This window comes from Phyllostomus discolor, chromosome 2, assembly GCF_004126475.2.
Source record: "Phyllostomus discolor isolate MPI-MPIP mPhyDis1 chromosome 2, mPhyDis1.pri.v3, whole genome shotgun sequence".
Classification (NCBI taxonomy): Eukaryota; Metazoa; Chordata; class Mammalia; order Chiroptera; family Phyllostomidae; genus Phyllostomus; species Phyllostomus discolor.
The window spans coordinates 8,485,072-8,502,242 of NC_040904.2; the positions used below are offsets into that span (position 1 = coordinate 8,485,072).

The 17,171-nt window shown below is 51.3% G+C and overlaps 1 protein-coding gene across 4 annotated transcripts in view; it reads left to right on the top strand.

Annotated features, from left to right (window-relative positions):
• Positions 1–3,555: 3,555 nt before the first annotated feature.
• The window catches only part of PKNOX1 (PBX/knotted 1 homeobox 1), a 53,693-nt gene continuing 40,077 nt past the window's right edge, over positions 3,556–17,171 (top strand). For 2 of the 4 annotated variants that reach the window (XM_036017474.1, XM_036017476.1), the window contains exon 1: positions 3,556–3,676. In XM_036017474.1, coding sequence (XP_035873367.1) covers positions 3,659–3,676 — 18 coding nt within the window. In that variant the 5' untranslated portion in view covers positions 3,556–3,658. The remainder of the gene's footprint in view (positions 3,677–17,171) is intronic. The other 2 variants (XM_028505061.2, XM_036017478.1) reach the window with 2 other exon arrangements.

Sequence of the window (17,171 nt, forward strand, 5' to 3'; positions counted from 1 at the left end):
TGAGGGTCGCCGGTTTGATTCCCAGTCAGGGCACATGTCATGGTTGTGGCCTAGGTCCCTGGTGGGGGGTGTGTGAGAGGCAACCACACATTGATATTTCTTTCCTTCTCTTTCTCCCTCCTTCCCCTCTCACTAAAAATAAATAGATAAAATCTTTGAAAACAATTTCCCAGTTTTAATGTCTAACACTGTATGCTTTTTGTCAACCCACAGCCAGCTGTGAAACGTGGCCTGGCAGTCTCTGGGGAGTCAGGGCGGGGCAAAGGGACTCATGCCAACTGCTGAGGGAGGGGGGGGATTCAAGTCTCAACTTCCCGATTCTTTATATTTAGGAAATTCCTTATTTTATTAGCTTAATCTGAGTATTTCAGAAGGTAGGAGGGGTGAGAAAACAGCTAAGGAACATGAACCTTGTGGTGGGGAGACAGCCCTCCCCTCATGCCCCCAACCGCACCCCCCACCCAGAGCCGGTTTGGCACGACCTGCAAGCCCCTCCCAATGCTCCTGACCCACACCTGTGTCTGCTCTTCACGGGTTCCCTTTGAGCTGATTGTAACGTCTCAGCAGTTCCCGCGTTCAAGGAGCGAGCTCACTGGGAAATCTGCCACATGCTGGTTACACGTATGGGACTCACGTTTCTGTCTTTGGTCAACGTGCTTTTCTATTGCCCAGCCCCAAATCCGGCTGCGGCTGCCGTGTCCTGGCTGCATGTCGCTGCAGTTCTTCCGGGGAAGCTGTGGCCAGCGTCTCCCACCCTGACCTTTTCAGGGGCTTCACTGGAGGAAACGGTCTCTTGAGAAAACGGAGGTTTGGGAACGAAGACTTGTGGGCCGTCTTCACCTGGCCTGGCTCTTTACAGGCTCTTCTCAGCTAGGGCGCCTACTGTGTGCACTGGGTGTTTTCTAGCAGCAGCCTCGTTTCCTCCTCCACGTAATCCCGAGATGTACCATGGTTCCCACTGAAGATGGAGGACGCCGGACCCCAGGGAGGGGAACCGGCCTCACTCAGCGTCATGTGGTAGGTGGCATGGACAGACTTCCCACCCGGGGCTTTGGAGCAAAGGCCCAGGGCTCCTTGGATGACATCCACAATGGTCTCTTTCACACGGAAAAAGAAACTGGGCGGCATGCAGATGATCCCCAGCGATCCTCCCCTAGTGTTCGTGACTTCGTGGGATCTCTGCCGTTGAGTGTGGCTTGCTTCCAACCAACAGAATGGGCAAAGGCGGTGGAATGCCATTTTTGGGATTACTTCATATAAGACTTCTGTCTTCCTAACGGGCTCTAGTGTTTGGCAGCTTTGATGAAGCAAGCTGCCGTGTCATGAGCTCCGCTATGGAGAGGTCCCAGTGGTGAGAAACTGAACATAACCTTCAGGCAAAGCCAGCAAGGAGCAAAGGCCCTCAGTCCATCTGCCACTGGGCACTAGACTGTAAGATCTGCGAGACAGGGTCCGAGTCTAACTTTTCTTTTACATAACTTGACATAAATCTTCAGGGTTGTTCCAACACCATGCAGCCACAGGCAGAGTCCGTGCGGCTCTAGGGAACCGCATTTTCCCGCCTGGGACAGGCTTGCCGGCGCCCTAGCAGAGTTCTCCTGGCCTTTCCCTGGGGCTTCTCTCATAAGTGCTCTGCCTGTCTGCCTGTCCCACCTACGTGCCCGTCACCCCCGCCTCTCAGCCTCACGGCACTGGCTGTAGGTCTGAGTGTATCTACCCATATTTATATGTGGCTGTTCATTTCACACACCTAAGTATGGTTCTTGGGACAATAGTAACAACTCTAGAAAAGACATTAGAGAATAGCCAGAATGCTGGTTACATACATTTTTTTTTTGTTAAGAAACCACCTGGCGTCCCATGAGTGGAGGCAAAGGCCACACACCTACCTAATTTTTATTTTTATTTTTCCTAAACAAGGCCTCCCAAATGTGTGAGCATCAGGGCCACAAAACCTGGAGGTGATTACTGCTGGTGCTTCAAGCCCTTCCTCTTTTTTCTGGAGATAGCCCCGTGAAAAGAAGGAAAGACAGATCACGAGGGTACAGAGGCCAAGATGACCAGAACACAGGGCAGATCTGATGGTGGGTGGGCAGGGCCTGGGCCAAATCTGCCTGTGACGTACACCACGCTCTAGGGTGACTGCGTACACCTATGTCTTCCCTGTTCCCAAACCCCTGCTGCCTCACTTAATGGGAACCAGATGAAAGTTTCAGACCAGGGCGGAGACCAGGGTGAGGTAAGTGAGGCCAGGGCCACTTATGGCAGTGCGGGACCAGCGCAGTCACATGGGCTCCTGTCTTCAGAAGGGCCCACACTTGGTGGGCATTGCCATTCTGCACTGGGCCCTGTACATTACATAGTGGCTCTGATTCACTGAGTTTTTGGTATCACCTCCATCTTTCCACCCAGGTCACTGGCTTACTGGCCTCCCCCTACTCAGGCCTGAGAGTACTCTCTGGAAAATGTGGTTCTGCCACACCATGCAGACTCTACCTGGGAGTGCATGGGTTTATGCAGCCCTGAAGACTTATGAGGAACATCTTCCTGGACTGTTCAGGACAGACCGACCCCAGGCACCCTCCAGCCGCACATTCCCATCATGGCGAGCCTGCCGAGCGTCCCTTCTCCGAGCTGTATATCAGCTCTGTACAGCAATCCCACCTGGTGGGAATGTTCCTGCAAAAATGGCCAGTTGGACAAAACCTGTGCTTCTGTACTCGGGTCGGTGATGCCTTCCCTTAACGTCTTGGAGAGCAATGCCACCGACGAGACCAGTAGGTGTACTGCGACAGTATTCACCTTGAAATACAGACCACATTTTCCCTGTTCCCCCAGGGGAGGCCATTTCACCTGCTGATAGGGCCAGCGCGGGTCACCTGGGGTACAGGTATACTGAAGGCAAAGAGCCAGACTAGAGAGGCGTGCCTGCAGCGGTAGCTGGAAATCGCACCCCCGGGACAGACGGTGCCCGGGGCCAGGCCAGTCGCTGGGCAGAGACCGCGGCTTTGGGCACACGTGCGCACCCGCTGTGCAGTCCCAGCCCGCGCCTACGAGGAGAAGGCGGAGGTTGTCGCGGGCCTGCACACAAAGGGGGCGCGCGCAAGCTGGGCGGACTCGGCGCGGACACCTGCACGGCCCGGCCTCCAAAGGTCTCTGAGGGCAGCCGGGATCCGCCCAGGCCCACCTGCAGCAGGACGCGCGGAGTGGGGTCGGCATCTCCTCCCGCAAGGTTCTTCCCACTCGAGCCCGCTCCACAAATCTTTTCCGGCCGCTGGAAAGCTGGAAAGCGAGCGGAGGGGGCGTGGCGCGCGCCCAGGTCACGCCTTCAGCTGCAGAGTCGGGAGGCGGGAAGCTCGGCCAGTTGGGGGCGGGGCCTGGCTCGGGCGCGAGGCGGGGGCGGAGCCGGCCACCTCCCGCCCCCGCCTGCCTCTCCACCCCCGGAACTCAGGCCACGCCCCACGCCGCTGCGGCGCAGGGGCGGGGCGGGGCCCAGCCCCGGCTGGCCCCGCCCCGTCTCTGAATATTGATGCCGCGCGCGTCGGCGTCGCCCTCCTCCCATTGAGCGAGGCTGTGTCGCGTGGCCCAGCGTCGGCGTGACGGTTGGACGCGGGCGCGGCACTGCGGGTCCCGATTGCTGCAGCCGCTTGTCAGTGTGATGAAGATTGGCACCCAGGTAAGCTGTCACTCAACCGCTCCGCCGCCGCCGCCGCTCCGCCGCCCCGTCCCTATCAATCACGCCGGCCCGCCGGCGCCGCGGCCGCCGCCCCGTCGCCACCGCCTGGGTCTCCGTGGTCCGCCGCCGCCTGGGAGGGCCGAGCCGGACCCGCCGCCCGGGGCAGGGGGCGGGGAGGGGGCGCGAGTGGGGGAGGGGAACCAAGGCCGCGGGGAGGGGCGCTATCTGCCCGGCAGCCGCGGGGGCGCGCCCAGCGTGTTTCTTAGTGTGGGTTTACGGACGCGGAAATTTCTGGAAGGCTCTGCCGCCGTCGTTGCCGCTGTGCGGGGCCCGCTGTGAGGCGCGCGCTCCTAACCGTCCCTTAAGGAACGCGGCGCGCGCCCCTGCGCGGGCGGGGGCGGGGCAGGAGTAGGGGACGCGCGGGCGGGGGCGGGGCCAAGCTAGGGGCGCGCGGGGGGCGGGGCCGGCGTGAGGGCGCGGGGGCGCGCGGGGGCGGGGTCAGCTTGCGAGCCACTGGGGCCGCACGGTTGGTTCAGACACTCGGGGGGGGGTCCTCCGCGGGGCGCTAGGCGGGAAGATGGCGGTTGCGGCTGTTGGAGGGATCAGTCCCGGCCTCAGGCAGTGCAGGTCTCGCTGGCCATGCCGGGGTCGGCGGGGTGGAGCGGGGTCCGGTGGAGCCCCGGAGGTGTGGCCTCAAGAGGGAGCCGGGCTGTGTGCTTCGGGCCAGGGTGCCTGTTTCGGAATTCGTTGCGGAGCTAGCGCTTGTATTTAACGGCCAATTTGAAATAGTGTGTGCAAGTGTCGGACATGGTCAAGCGCTCGCCGGAATTTCACATTCCTTTAGAAAGGAGTGAGTCACTTCGGAAATATTAGGAAAAGTTGAGTCTGCTTTATTTCACCCTGATGGCTCTGGAAATGCCCTGTTAAGTGGTTCTGCCACACCAGTTAGGGCTCCGTCGTGATCTGTGACCCCCAAATATTTCTTACATGCATTGCTGGCATCGGAATCCGTGGTGAGGGCAGAAGGCAGACAGTTGGTGTGTGTGGGTTTGGGCGGGGGGAGCTGTCCGTAACCAGATGTGCGTTTGGCGCTTGAGCACAGCCTTGCAGCCACCCAGGATGTGTCTGTGCGTCAGGGGTGTAATTTAATAACAGAAGCTAAGAGTCAGCTTTCTGTGAAAGCTACCAGTTTTTCCTTAGGAAGTGAGCACGTTCCACTCTGGGGTAAAAGAAAGCTTTAGTTGGGTATAACTTTTTTTTTCCTGATGTATCAAAAAAGGTAATATTTTACATATTCAGTATGTTTATACTATATATCATGTTTTAGTAAATTACATAATATTTTACAATATATTCTAAGTATTATAAGGAAGAATTGAAGTGAAATAAAATGTTTGCTGGTAGTTACTGGTGATGCACACATATCTGGTATATGGATTTGGAAGATGGCAGAGTGACTCACGTCTATCTGCCTGTCGTCGCTTTTTCCTTAATTTACTGCCTGGAGAGTGAGTGGTACGTGCATCATCCAGTTACGGTATTTGGTGGAATGCACAGTGTGCCATTGTGTGCTAGGGACTGACGTGGGGCTTTTTCTTACCCAGTCATGGAGGGAGCTTCCTGCTCAGAGGCTTGGAAGTGGATGTGGGCATGGGTGAACGCAGGTCCAGGACTGGGCAGGTCAGGTGCTGGGCTTGTGATTTAGGTGCCAGAAGGCAGCGGCATGGTGGATGATGCTGGGTGCAAACCTGAGTTGTTGGTTCCTGTCCCCTGGTTTAATCTGTTTACAGTTGTGTCAGTGTAGTGCAACTGTAGAAAAGTACTACCAGAGCAGTAACATTCTAATTACAACTTTCATTTTTGTTGCAAATTGTTAAGCATTTTGAAACCATTTGGATGAAAACCCTGAAACTGCTACTGATGCAAACCATCTGCCGTGGGGTTCCTTCCCTGTGTTCCGCTTGGCCCCTGGGCCGCCCAGGAAGATGTTTCAGATGCAGTGGGATCCGGAAGAGAACCTAGTACTCTGAAGGACAGTTATCAGAATATTGAGCCAAAATGGTGATCAAGTTTCTCATGTGCCCTTTATTAGCTGAATTAGTACCAGACTGCATGCTGGCTCCAGTAATTAATTCCTTTGCAGTGGTGATAAGCAGAACGGGCAGTTTGAGATTTTCTGACGCAACTGTCATGCTTTGTGAAGATATTAGTGGACTCTTTTGGTGAAAAAGCTCCAGGTACTGCTGAAACTCCAGGATTCAATGTCTAATCTCTGAACTGAGTGAGGACTAGATTTCAGCCAGAGGTTATTGCAAATCAGGATGTAATGTTTTTCCTCACTCAGGTTCACAGACATCAAGTTCAGAACTTCTGCATCAGGAGTCAGTTTGCCCTCAGCCCATCCATTAGTAGGAATACGTGTGTGCCCGTTTTTCCCTTCTTCAGACCATTGCATGGATGGCAGTGAGGACGAGGACATACAAACAGTCTGGGGTCACCGGGCGAGGGTGAGGGCAGCCGCAGGAGCCATGGGGGCGGGGGTGCTGTCTTAGACCAGTGACTGTCAGCCCTTTTTGTATGGTGCCAAAAAGTACATTTTTTGCCTATCTGACAAAAAAATAGATTCACACCTGGCAGCTTTTGTAATATTGGCTGTTGTCATTTTTTAATTTGACAGCCTGAGCGAGAAGGGGTCAGTGACCCTGACTGAGTAGTCAGGTGCTGTGTGTTTGAGAAATTCTTGCAGCACCTGGTTGAACATCGCTGTGTTAGATCACTGCGGCAGTCGCTAGCTGGGATGAGTTACTCTTCTTTCCGTTTTTAACTGGCTGTTTAAGAAGACACTGTTGGGGAGGAAAAATTATCCTTTACCCTTCAAGTTCTTCTGGCTGGACTAATAATCAAATTAACAGAAGAAAGATTAGTAGGAGAAAAACGTGTATACATTGGAGAAACCCAGAAACGCGTAACTTGGCCAAATGGTGGAAGCTGTCATCCTAGGAACCGCCTTCAGCTAGCGACAGAAGATGATGGAGGGTCGGTCACGGGAGGGTACCAGGCAGGGCACTGAAAACCTGCGTTGGTGGTTTTGCAGGTTAAGTCCCTGCCTTTTCCTCTGATAGTGCAGGGAGGCCAGAAACAGTGATGGAGATAGCCTTTGCAAATCGAATTGTTTTTTATGAGGGGTAACTTCTGGGTTTCCCGGGTTTCTCCCAGGTAGGCTGTTTCTTAAAATTAACCAGCTGAAAATAATCAGGATCCCAAAGTGGCATATTTTGGGGTCACAAGCTCTGCTCCCCTTCAACACAGAAAGTAGAAGTAGACTGTAGAAAAAGTTCGAACTGGAAAGCAGGCGTTGATTGACATGATCATTTGGTGGAAAGGCCTGGCTGCAAAGGCTGTCAGATGAGCCTGCTGCATCTGCCACGTTGTCCCGCCCACCAGAGTGCGCGCAGAGCAGTGCCAGCCGCCGCGGCCCCTTGTGTTGGTGGCATGTTGCCCACCCCACCTACCCCGCTCCGGCCAGCCAGTCTGTTACCTGTTTCTGGGAAGGTCCCTCGGATGGCCAGGGGACCTGGGGAGGAGGCAGAACAGCTGCTTAACTCTGTGTAGGATTCCTTGGGAGAGAAGTTCGACAGCTTTTTCCAAATGTAGAAAACTGCCGATGCGCCAGGTCGAGAGACGGAGGGCCTGTGTGAGCTAGCTAGCTGACATTTTGGATTTGTCGTGTTGTCTTGGATCTTTCTCTAAATGATCGGATCAGTCATCCCGACGGGTCCAGTTACCGGGCCCTGCCTTCCCTTCCCTGAGGGTGAGCTGCTCATCGTGGGCTGGTGGTACTCCTGTGTTGGGAGACCCTTTCTGCTCCGGGTGATGTCACCACCCAAAAGGCAGGTGTCTTTTGCACTCGTCTGGTCCAGTAAAGCCATGCGAGGTGAGGCTGTGGGCATGTTTGCTGGGAATGCTGCTTGTCTTTTGCCATCTGTGACTGGCACAGAGTGAGAGTTTTAGTGAAGTCTCAGAATGGCAGGGAGCAGGCTGACTTCATGAAGTCCAGGGGTCTGGGGCCCAGCAAAGGTAAGGAAAATGGAAATCTAGCAGGATTGCAGGGACCACTGTAGTGCCGAGCCTTGGGGCCAGTGGAGCTTCGGTTTGGGCCCTGGCAGGATCTGGCTGCCCCCTGGGGTCTTGGCCTTCTGACCCTGTTGGTCTCCAGCTCTCCCGCCTGCTCCGCTCGCTGGCAGTTGCATCTTCCCTCCCCGCTGCCCACAGCTCGGGCTCGGCTCTCCCACCTCTTCCTCCTGGCTCCCAGCACCCCACGGGGAGGATGGGGTGGAGCTCGCTTTCACCCCACCCGCGACAGGTGGCCTTGATCTGTTCCGGGGAGGGGTGGGCTCCTGCCATCTGCACGGCTGCCCCCTTTCAGCGGGGTCTGCAGTGGGGCGGGGTCACTGCGAGGAGACTATGGATTGGTAGGGACTGTGACTGCAGTTTGCAGATCAGTCTGATTAGACTTTACAAAAATAATGTATCAATGAGACCTTGTTAATCTGTCAGTATATGTTACGTTTTGTCTAAGACATTTTATCAAGGCTTGTACTTTTTGCTTTAAAAATTAGGAATTTAATTTTGTATTCTTCTAAATTCAGTTATGTATGTATATATACTTTTTAAAAAACAAACGTTTATTTGGGCAGAATTTGCTGCAGCACAAGTGGAAGGGCCCCTGCGGCCCTTTGGGGCGGCAGTGAGTGCAGTAAGGAAAGGGCCGGAGACGCCCCTGCTGGGGCGCTGTCCTGCGTGTTGTGAGGTTTAGCAGCATCCTCGGTCCCGCCCATGAGATGCCGGTGAGGCACCAGCCCCGGCTGCGGCAGTTATAAATGTCTTCCCTGGGGGTAAAACTCATCCCTTGGTTGATCCGGAACAGCCTCTCCCTAAATGTATGGGGTGGAAGCTGAGTTTCACAGGACATGCGTACACTTTTATGTGTTAATCAGTTAATCTATTTTGTATTTCTAGTCAACATCATTGTCTTCGTATGTTTACATAATCCAGGTACATATGTTTTTCATTTTAAGTATTTAAGATAGCATCACAATTTTGTGATTGTTTCTCTGATTATTTTATGTCCACGCCTGATGTTGCAGAGCCTTTTGAGCATCTTGTTTTTGATCATTTTCTGTGTTTATTTTATCCGCTGGCCCAACAAGCTTAGGGTCCCAGGGGACATGGGTAGGGCGGTATCGCAGCTGGGCCCATTTCTGAGACGCGGTCCCCCAGCACAGACGGTGCCCTAGGAAGAAGGACTGTGCGAGGGGACCATTGTCTTGGAGGGCGGGGATCACATTGTCCATAAAATGTGTTCATTGACCCTTCGTAACAAGTACCTCGTGAAGGGATGAGTGTCAGCTTTTGTTGGTGTCGGTGATGGTCAGGCTCTCAAACACACACCTGTGATGCGAACTGAAATTCCACCACCTGTAATAGCCCATCTAGCTCCGAATTTACTAAAACAGGTCCTAAAACCGTTAAAACACCTTTGTGGTTAGAATTTTGCTGTATCATTAGTAAACACATGTGGACCTTTGGCTTGGAAATACGTTTTTTTGGAAGGTTTTTAACAATGTAATATCTCTGATTTCATTTGAATATTAAACTTTAAGTGATACTTCCCCAAACCTTGTTTGAAAAATAAAGTGATTTCTTGGCACACGTTGTCCTCGGAATGCGTCATTGGGGTGAGGGATGTGAAGGACACCAGGACAGGGGACAGGTGGACAGAACTCACTGAGCTGTAGTAACAGTCAGTTTAGTATCCTAAAGGGTATCTTGGAAAAGACCTCTTTTTTTGAGTGTGCAATTTTGATAGTTTTCTTGGATCCTTGAGAGCTTGCTTTATTAATAATAATAGCAGGTTTAGTTTGGAAAACGATCATCAGCTAAATGCTTTGAGGAAAGCTTAGTAACCACCAAGAAAACCTGGGGATGTCGTTTGCCAGTGTCTCTTGACTCTCGCTGTGTCCTCAGTCCCTTTCTGGCTTCTCGGCCACCTCGTGCAGACCAGAGCGCTGCGGGGACCCTAGAATCTCCTGCACTGCTGCGGCGGAGTCGGTCACGCCCGGAGGTGAAGCAGCTCTGAGGTCAGCCGGGAGTTAGCCACCCTGCTGGGAAGGGAAGCCCTCGCTAGGTGTGGCTGCCCCCAAGGAGGGAGCGGCTTTACTGCCTCGGGCACGTCTGGAGATTAAGTGAAGTATGCAAAGGACTCGATGTCCCCAAAACTGAGTAAATTTTTGATGGGTAAAAGAAGTTACGAACATATCTTTGGACAGCTATATTTTAGGCCAGCGTTTGGCAAATTACAGGCCTCTAGGCCAAGTGCCAGTAGAGCCATTCACGATACATTGTGAAGGGAAAACAATGCGCACCGGAGGCAGCATGTGGCCCACAGAGCCTAGAATACGCACTCACCAGCTGGCCCTTGACAGGGGAGTGTGCTGACCCCGCAGTCAGGTCTCAGCTGCAACAAGTCCAAGTCGGTCTGGAGAAATGGAATCAAATAGAAAAAGTCTGTTGGGGCAATGGGAGTAATAAAGGGGAGGGTAGGATACTGTCCCTTAGTAGACTGTGTCTTGCTGCGACTGGTGTGTAATGACACCTGTGTGGAAACAGGGCCTGTGTGGGTAGCTCTTGAATCGTAATTAGAATCATAAAGGAATCCATGTGAACAAATCCTGAAAGCTGTATCTAGAGATCTTTGCTTTTGTGACCAGTTCTCGTTGCTTCATCGCTCCTTTGTTTTTCCCTTTTGTTGGCACCTGAGCCCTCAGAAACTCTGCTTTGCTGGAGAAGTTAGCATGTGGAGTGGGATACTTTGGTGTGGGTGCCACCTTGTCCAGAAGCAGTTGTTCTGAGACCCAGGTGCCACCAGGGAAGCAAGGAGGGCTACTTCCCCGGGGGCTCTCCTGTGGGCCACACTGGGGGCCGAGGGGCACAGTGCGAATAGGCCGTGGGAGAGCAGGCCCCAGCTGGGCTGAGAGGTACTGGGGGCCGTGGGGCCAGGGAAAGGGCTGCACCTCAGGGGGGCCGGGCCACGGCTGCCTTGTTGGTCTTTGGGTCACCAGGCTGCTTTTCTCTTTCTAGACTCCTCCCTCATACTTCTTTTTTTTGTCTTCACATCTCTTTTGAAGGTGGCAATTATAGTACAAACAAAGCATTTGAATATTTTTTCTTTGTAGCTATATTCTTGATAGGATGTCATTAAAATTATCAAGTGTACAGACTAGTCAAATAATATGTTCAAAAATGGTTGCTGTAAGATGCTGTGCTAAATCTGATGAGGTCTCCTATTAAAAGGAGGCATCATAACATTGTATGATTATATAGAGTATCGAAGGTGTATGTATGTGTTTATTTATGGTATTGTACTGGTTACCTGGCAATAATTGGGAATGAAGCGTTACAGCTAAGTGAAACCCACAGATAATAAAGTTCAACCTTTAAATGCCCTGAAATTCATTTTAGGGTTTAAAAAAATGTTCTCAGAGGGTCCTAGAGGTTGCGTCCCTGATTATTGCTATTCACTGCCTGCACTGAACCACAAAGGTGATGAGTCTCAGCGTCCGACACTGAGGAGCCGCAGTCAAGCGCGTGATGAGCAGAAGTTTGCGGTTCCTTGACAGAACAGGGCTGCTGGGGAGACCGACCTGGACATCGGTGTTAGTTTTAGGCCGTGGGAGGGTGAATGACAGAAGACCGAAGATGTTTCACCCCAGAATGCCAGAGGGGAAAACGCAGCAACGGAGAACTTAGTCATTTCCACAAAAGGGAGTTACGGGGAAGAGAAAACGAGGAAGCTTGCTTGCTACGTTAGGAAACAACTAAGATGGCGCGAACAAGCCCACGCTTATCAGCAATCCCAGTTTGTCTTAAAGGGTTCAATCTCCCAGGGGATAAAAACTCCAGATTTAGTAAACAAGAAAGAAAGAAATCTAGCCGAATTCGGCGTGTAAGTGGTACATCTAAACCTCCCACAAGGAGGTAGGGAACAAAGGGCTGGAAAACTGTGGCAGTCCCAGCAGGGCAGGCTTTGCAATGTTAATACCAGATAAGAGTAGACTCACAGGGAAACGCACTGCAGAAATGCCTCAGACTACCCAGAGGTGCAGTTAATAAGCATACACTAACATCGGGAACTGTGGAAATACACACAACAAAGGTTGGTGGGAACAGGAGAAGCTGACAGCCCTGCACACGGGGGCGCAGAGGTGAAGGGATGTGGGGCGCGGGTTCTCGGCCTGGCCCTGGTGGCGGTGGGCCAGGTGCCTCTGGCCAGGAGCCGTCCCGTGCACTGTGGGATATTTAGCAGCCTGCCCGGCCTCTGCTTGGTGGGTACCAGTCCCTGTCCCTTTCCCTCCTCGTGGTAACCGGAAATGGTTCTGGACACTGCGCGTGTCCCCGAGGGGCCGCCCCCCGAGGGGCCGCAGTCGGTTCTTGTTGAGAACCACTGATGTCAAGGATTTAAATAACATGGCTGATGGGTATGCACAGAAATTTGTGCCCAACAAACAAAATATAGACTCTCTTCAATTACATGGGACATTTAACAAAACCAGCCGCGTAGAAAAACCCCGTTTCAAAAAGTGAGTTCTATAGGCCAGATGCTTAGACCACAGTGCAGCCTGGTTAGAGCCAAAGAGTGAGTGAATAGCTAAAAATATCTACCTGTAAATGTTAAAACCCCCTTATATCTCTTAGATTAAAGAGGAGACTGAAAACTATTTTCAGACTCTGTAAATGAATGACAGAGCACCGTATACCACAGCTCATAGGACGAGGCAAAAAACGTTACCAGGAAACAGCAAGTGTCTCGGCTGCGTTCGTTAGAGAACGAGAAAGGTGATTAAGCTTTCGGCGCCAGAAACCAGGAGAATAAAATGAGAGAAAATAGTCTGTAGTAAGGACTGTTTCTGCTTTCGCAAATTTGACTAAGAAGAAAGGAGAACACGGTGTTTACAAAAGGGATGTAACTACAGATAAGACAATTTTACAGATAAGACCACATGATGTGTAAGTTGACGGTAATAATTTGAAGAGCTGTGGATGGTTTCTAAGGAAAACATAAATGACCAGAATTGGCCTTAAAGGGAGAAAATCTGTACAGATCAGTAACTTTAGATGTAATTGAAAAATTTGTCAAAGATTTATCTCCTCAAAAAGGCACTAGGCACTGATGCGTGAGTTAGATTAGACTTTTCCTGGAACAGATAATACCTGTACTGTATAAGTTGTAGCGAGCATTCATTGAACAAAAGCATTATTGAGCACCCGCTGTGTACCAAACAGGGTTCCCAGCTGCCGGGAAGTAGTAAAGGTTAATCAAAGAATCATCCAAATACATGGAGAGTGACAACTGCATGGTGTGCTTTGCTCTGAACCGTGGGTCATAGGTTAGGGATAGCCTTTCTAAGGTGGGTATGACTGTCGCGGGTCTGGGAACGGGTGAGGGGATGAGGAGGAAGAAAACCGTTCCAGACAGAGGTAGGGTAGTGTGTGAAGAGGTTGTGTGTTGTGGGGTGGGGTGGTACAGGGCTCCAGAGAACCTGGAAGGGCCTGATGTGGGGGTTATATGGGGGGGGGAGGCGGGAGGGAGGAGGACAGGTAAAGAGCCCAATCGTGCTGGACAGTCACTGGCTGTGCTAATTTTTATGACTTGTGTCTGGGAGGCAGTAGGAACCCCCGACGGGTTTTGAATGGGTATATTATGATGATATCTAGGTTTCCAGAGGATTCCTTTAAAGACTTGGGAAAAGGGCCATATCCACAGTAGGGGACTGGTTACATAAACCATGGTAAGCCCCACTTCAGGGGACTCACTCTGCAGCTTTAAACAGGAGTGGAGGTGACCACTGACCTGCTACGAAGCATCTTTAGGGTACAGCACGTGAAAAAAGTGAGGCTCAGAACTGTGAGTAGAGTGTGCACCTTTATCCAAGAGAGGCGTGTGAATATTTGCTTATAATAAAAAAGGAAGGTGAAATTAGACTAGTTAAAGTGGGGTGTCGTATTGCAGAAGGAAGGGACAGGGTTGTAATTGGGTTTCTGAACACATCTGTTCATAGAACCATATGAATGTTTTATATAGTTTTTAAATAAAATGAAACCAAAATGGGAGACACTAGTACCTAAAAATTAAGAGCAAAATGGATCAAAAGAACCTAATGCAATACTGAGCTGGTGGCTCAACTACACAGAGAATTATTTCAGGTGACTTTGGAGCAAATTGGATTGCACACCCACCCTGGTGGGTAAGCCCTCAAGATGCGAGAACTGCACAGAGATCTTAAGCAGGTTTTAGTGCTCACGTTGTTAGTAATGTTCACATCGCTATTTTGAAAAATATATATATATGTAAATAATCTCGTATGGTAGATAAGTCATTATGTTACTATCTTTAGGAAACGATTTTCAGGGTAAGAGAAAAATGTACAAATATGAAATCAAAGCAGTTAATATTCTGTAATCTCAAGTTTGAACTGGAGCTCTCAGTGTTGTTTTTTAAAAAATTTTTATGAGAAATTTTCTATTTCTGTTCATTAAAAAGGCCTAGAAACAGTGACCAGTCAGTAGCAGTGAGCACACACGGCACCTGCATTGCAGTCCCCACACACCTCTCCCCACTGTCGGGGGTCGGGGCCTCTTGGATGGACGGCAGAGTCCGGGTTTGGGGCAGCAAATGAAGATAAGCCTGGGGTGTCTCATTTTACTGGAGAGCAAGAAAGCTGTGAAGAATTACTAGGGTGGTAACTGATGGTGCTGGCACTGGCCGAGGACGGGATAATTTGGAACATAAACAAATATAACTGTACTTATTTTTAAAATGTTCAAGCCCATGAGGTCATAACACTAAAACGGCCTCACTGGTCACTGTTGGAGGCAAGGGAACCAGCACAGTGTTCTGAAAATCGGTAAGTGGAGGGAAAGAAGCAAGTCTTAAGAAACCCCATTATTGGGGCTGTGTCGTGGAGAATGGACTTGGGTGGGGAGAGTGGTCTCGGGTGGGGAGAGTGGCCATGGAGACAGGTCTGGGGCATTGTGGGAGTTCAGAAAATGGAGATGTGATGGGGGAGCTCCACTCCCTCTTTAGAGAGGTGAATGGTTTCATTTGCTACATCATATATTTCTTTCTTATGTTTTATCTTTATTTTATTTTAGAGAGAGGGGAAGGGAGGGAGAAAGGGAGGGAGAGGAACATCAGTTGATTGCCTTCTGCAAGCACCCAACTAGGAGTGGAGCATGGAGCCCGCAACCCAGGCATGTGCCCTGACCAGGAATCAAACCCGCAACCTCTAGGTTTGCAGGATAACACCCAACCGGCTGAGCCACGTCGGCCTGAGCTACATAGGCCAGAGCTACATCATGGATTCCTTGTACACAGTGATTGAGCATGAAGGAGGAATCTCTTTCCTTTTCAGTAATTTGTGTTTCCGTATTTTGGAGGTGCCTGTCTTCCAGACAAGAATCAGGCCGTCGTTTTCTTTAGACTTGTCACTGTTTGCAGAGCAGATTATGTGTGTGCAGTGCTGAATGTTACGTTTTTGCCACGATTGAAAGTCATTCGTGGTGTTTACCTGATGCATTGCCTTCATTCTTTTAAATAGTGTTTCCCATTTTGAATGACACCATAATTTGTAGATTGAATTGATAAAATTAACGTTTGTAGGAATCAAAGTGAACAGATTGTCAAATACTGTCCTGATTTTTTTAGGAGTTCCACAGTTATCTTAGAAACAGCATTACTGTATTCTCAAAGTGTGTGAGACAGAAACGGCAGGGCTTCAGAGCCAGGGTCTGACCTCACAAAGGTCCCTTCGCTGCTTTGTGCCTCTGTTTCGCATCAGTAATCTGAGGACCGTGCTACAAAGCATCTGCTTGAGTGTTCTGGTTACTGCCAGTGGGAACCCAATTACTCTGTTAATGGCATGAAACAACCACTTAATGATGCTCCCCAATCTGTGGGCCAGGAACTTGGGGAGGGCGCGGTGGAAATGCCTGTGTCTGCGTCACAGTGTTTGGGTCCCCAGCCAGAAAGATGCAGAGGCTGGGGGTGGCTTGATGGCTGAGAGCTAGTCTTCGGGGGGAATTTTCTCAAATTGGGAAGTCGATGCTGGCTGTCAGCTGGGGCTCTTGCCCAGAGCATCTCTGTGTGGGCCCTCCATGAGACCTGGGCTTCCTCTCAGCACTGGGGGGGGGGGGGGGGGGGGGGGGCGTGGTGCTTTCTGACAGCATGGGACGGGGGACTTTCCCACAGCATGGGAGGGGGAACCTCACCGCTGGCGAGCACTTCTGCTTCCTGCTGACGACACGGCCCAGGAGTCGCACCCTGCCGTCTCTCCCACTGCGTTGTCCAGGCTCCCAATGAGGCGGTCAGGTCAGCTCAGGTTTGAAAATGCCTCACGTAGGTCTTGACAGACATAGTAGATTCAGGATATTTTGAAATGTTCTATTTCTTAAATCTTTTTTAAAGATTTTATCTATTTTTAGAGGAGAAGGGGAGAAGAAAAAGAGTGAAACATCACTTGGTTGCCCCTCACACCCCCCCAACAAGGAACCTGGCCTATAGCGCAGGCCTGGGCCCTGACTGGGAATCGATCCAGCGACCTTTCAGTCCCTGGGACAACGTCCAGCCCACTGGGCTGCAGCAGTCAGGGCTACTTCTTAAGCCTTTTAAGGGTAAATTAGCTATTCATGGACCTTGATTCCTCCATATACATTTTATAATATTTTTTTGAGTTTCTAAAAACAAAAGAAAAATTTTCGTTGGGATCCCAGCTACAAGACGTACAGATAATGACGTACCAAGAGAAACTAGTGAACTGTCCATGACCCGTGAGGACCGAAGGCCCCAGTGAAGCTGACAGGTAGAGTTAGTCCCCACAGACCGGGGCACTGGGTGCTCAGCAGTCTACCAAGCAGCATCGTGACAGTGAGATAGGGTTGACAGGAGCGAGAAAAGCCAGAACGTATTTAGGAACTAGTCTAACCACGAGTGCAGGAGGCCTCCGCAGGGAACGCAGGTGTGGGAGGGGACCCGGGCCCTGGAGCCGGCAGACCTGCCTCTGCAGGGGTGTCTCCTGTGCACACGAACCCTTCGGGACTAGTTCACCATCCGTCCGTGTGAGGTTGCTTCCTGCGGTGTTTGCTGCTCCAGCCCCGCACGGAGAAGACCCTCAGGAGATCTGTGTGGACCGAACGAAGGGAGCAGCAACGTGCCCGTGGGCTGTGGGGCCTGCCTTTCGCCTGGCAGCTCCTGTGAGCCTCTCTCTGCTGCTCCTGGGCCTGCTCACCGTGATGACAGCGGCTATGGCCGACTCCACTGTCCTCTGTGCATGACGTGCGGGTTCTGGTCCCGTTTTTTGTTAGTGTGAATAAAAGTCTTGTCGTTAGCATCTAGCTTTTCTTGCCACGTTTAATGTCCTTTCAAATGGGACGTTTGAGC